The 1,831-nt window shown below is 56.6% G+C and overlaps 1 protein-coding gene across 1 annotated transcript; it reads right to left on the bottom strand.

The window, feature by feature from the left end:
- Positions 1 to 408: 408 nt before the first annotated feature.
- On the bottom strand, positions 409 to 1,830 carry KXD1 (KxDL motif containing 1). The gene is made up of 4 exons (XM_009573161.1): positions 1,781 to 1,830; positions 1,533 to 1,685; positions 1,012 to 1,058; positions 409 to 644 (listed from the first exon to the last, which is right to left on the bottom strand). Exons 1-4 carry the CDS (start codon positions 1,828 to 1,830, stop codon positions 409 to 411), a joined length of 486 nt encoding a protein of 161 aa, XP_009571456.1.
- Position 1,831: the final 1 nt, after the last annotated feature.

Here is a 1,831-nt window from a genome sequence, read left to right as displayed (position 1 = left end):
AGCCGGCACGAGTCCACTAGCAGCACGGACAGACCCACGGGAAAGCCGGAGCGCTGGTGGGCACACCCGCGAGCCTCAGAGACAACGTGCCTTAAGAAAAAACCACCCGTGCCCCAAACCGGCTCTTCTGCACCAAAGTCTACGTCGAAGGTGGGGTTTTGCCGCTCTCCTGACCGCACAAATGAGAAAGGCACAAGAGGCATTTCAAACCCACGTTTTACTTATTTACCCCAAAGCGAGTCGCGGGGTTTACACTATGGTGGCAGTTTAGAGGCAGAAGGGCACCCTTCCTTCTTCACTTGGCTTCTCTCAGCCTTCGCTTCCCTCTTCCCGAAAAAAGCAACACACAAATATAAATACAAGGTAGAAAGTTCTGCGGGGGCGGGCGGCAGCGCAGGACCCGCACACCTAGTCCAGGTCGTTGGCCGTGTCTTCATCTGTGAGACTCTGTCCGTTCACGGCCGGTAAATCGTACTGGCCTTGGGATAAATCCTCAAAATCCTGACTCGTGGTGGGAGAGATGATGTCAGGGCTGGTGTCACAGGACTCCGTGCTCTGCTCAGAGGTAGCAATGGTGGTTGTCGTGCTTTTCGGGACGGGGTCGAAGTCGTCATCGTCTTCTAGGATGGGAGATTCGTGGATGTCTGGAAGGGAAGACGCAAACGTTAGTTTCGCTGCTGCGGCCACACGAGACGAGGCGCTGCCGGCACAACGCCAGAGACGCCCCAGCAGAAGAATTTGCTAATTTCTAATTCTAAATTTTGGCTGCTCATAGCAGTAATCAATAAAAAAAACGACGCCATTTAAATTAGCGGCCATTTGTGACTTCTTGCAACCACGTGTAATATAATCAAGAAGCTTTCCAGGCTTTTAGTGCAGCAGCCATGCGCCCGGACATCTCATCAGCTTCTCCTGACTCCCGAGAGCCGCCTCACGCGTTGTTAGGGAAAGGGACTCTTCGCAGGGGAAGAAAACTGACACAATATCCACACGTAGGAAGGAATCACTCACTGCTGAAAGCCTCCGGGTACTGCTTCGCCAGCTTCCCTTTCAGCGTCCTAAGGGAGGAGAGAGCGAGCCAAGTTCACGGGGAAGCTGACAGATCTGCAGCTGAGCTGCCCGGTCGGCTCCCTCCGCTCTCCAGCGTTTACGGACAACGTAAACGAATCCCAGGGAGTTCCTGGGGGTCCCTCCCCGGCCCCCCAAGCGCTCCCGTCACCCGCTCTCAGCACATCGGGTATTTCTTTGAGTCCCTCGTTTCGTAACCATCCTGAGGGAGCGCGGACCATCCCGGCTGGAGCAGAATCATGGAATCCTAAAGCTCCGGCTTCGGCAGCTCCTCTCCCGCTACCTTGGCCGCGCGTTTTCCCCTCTCCAACTATTTTTACTTCCAAAACCCTCCCGGACTCCTACTCGTGTCCCGTTTTAACACCCCCGCGGCCCACCTAGGCCTTCACAAGCCACCCTGCGCTCTCCGCGCCGTCTCCCTCCCCACCGGCAGCGACATTCCCGTCCCCGTTCCCATTGCCCACCGGATCCTCCGGAAGATGCTGTCCAGATCCTTCTTCATTTCCACCAGCATCTTGGTGTGGTGGAGGAAACGCTCGTTCATCTGCTGCATGCGGACGCTGGAGAGGTTGTTGAAGTTGAGCAGCATCTCGTTAGTCTTCTCGAATCGATCCAACCTGCGCGGGGGAAGCAGACGGAGCTCGGCAAAGATCCCGGGAGGCTCCCGGTGCCGGTACTGGGGTCCCCACGGGTCGGTTCCCCCGGGACTCACATGTTTTTCTGGGCCAGGATGATGGCGTTGACGTCCTCGGCGTTGACCATG

Source organism: Fulmarus glacialis, unplaced genomic scaffold (genome assembly GCF_000690835.1).
Source record: "Fulmarus glacialis isolate BGI_N327 unplaced genomic scaffold, ASM69083v1 scaffold39962, whole genome shotgun sequence".
Lineage (NCBI taxonomy): Eukaryota > Metazoa > Chordata > Aves > Procellariiformes > Procellariidae > Fulmarus > Fulmarus glacialis.
Note: the sequence above shows the minus strand (reverse complement) of the source record. Positions and strands in the feature narration are given on the sequence as shown.

What these genes read in the sequence shown, in the direction of transcription:
- KXD1 (XM_009573161.1), bottom strand. Translation starts at nt 1,830, where the DNA reads ATGGTCAACGCCGAGGACGTCAACGCCATCATCCTGGCCCAGAAAAAC. An exon ending in ATCCTGGCCCAGAAAAACAT is followed by an intron (nt 1,686 to 1,780) that starts GTGAGTCCCGGG and finishes TCCCCCGCGCAG; the next exon opens with GTTGGATCGATTCGAGAAGA. An exon ending in AGCATCTTCCGGAGGATCCG is followed by an intron (nt 1,059 to 1,532) that starts GTGGGCAATGGG and finishes CTCCTCCCTTAG; the next exon opens with GACGCTGAAAGGGAAGCTGG.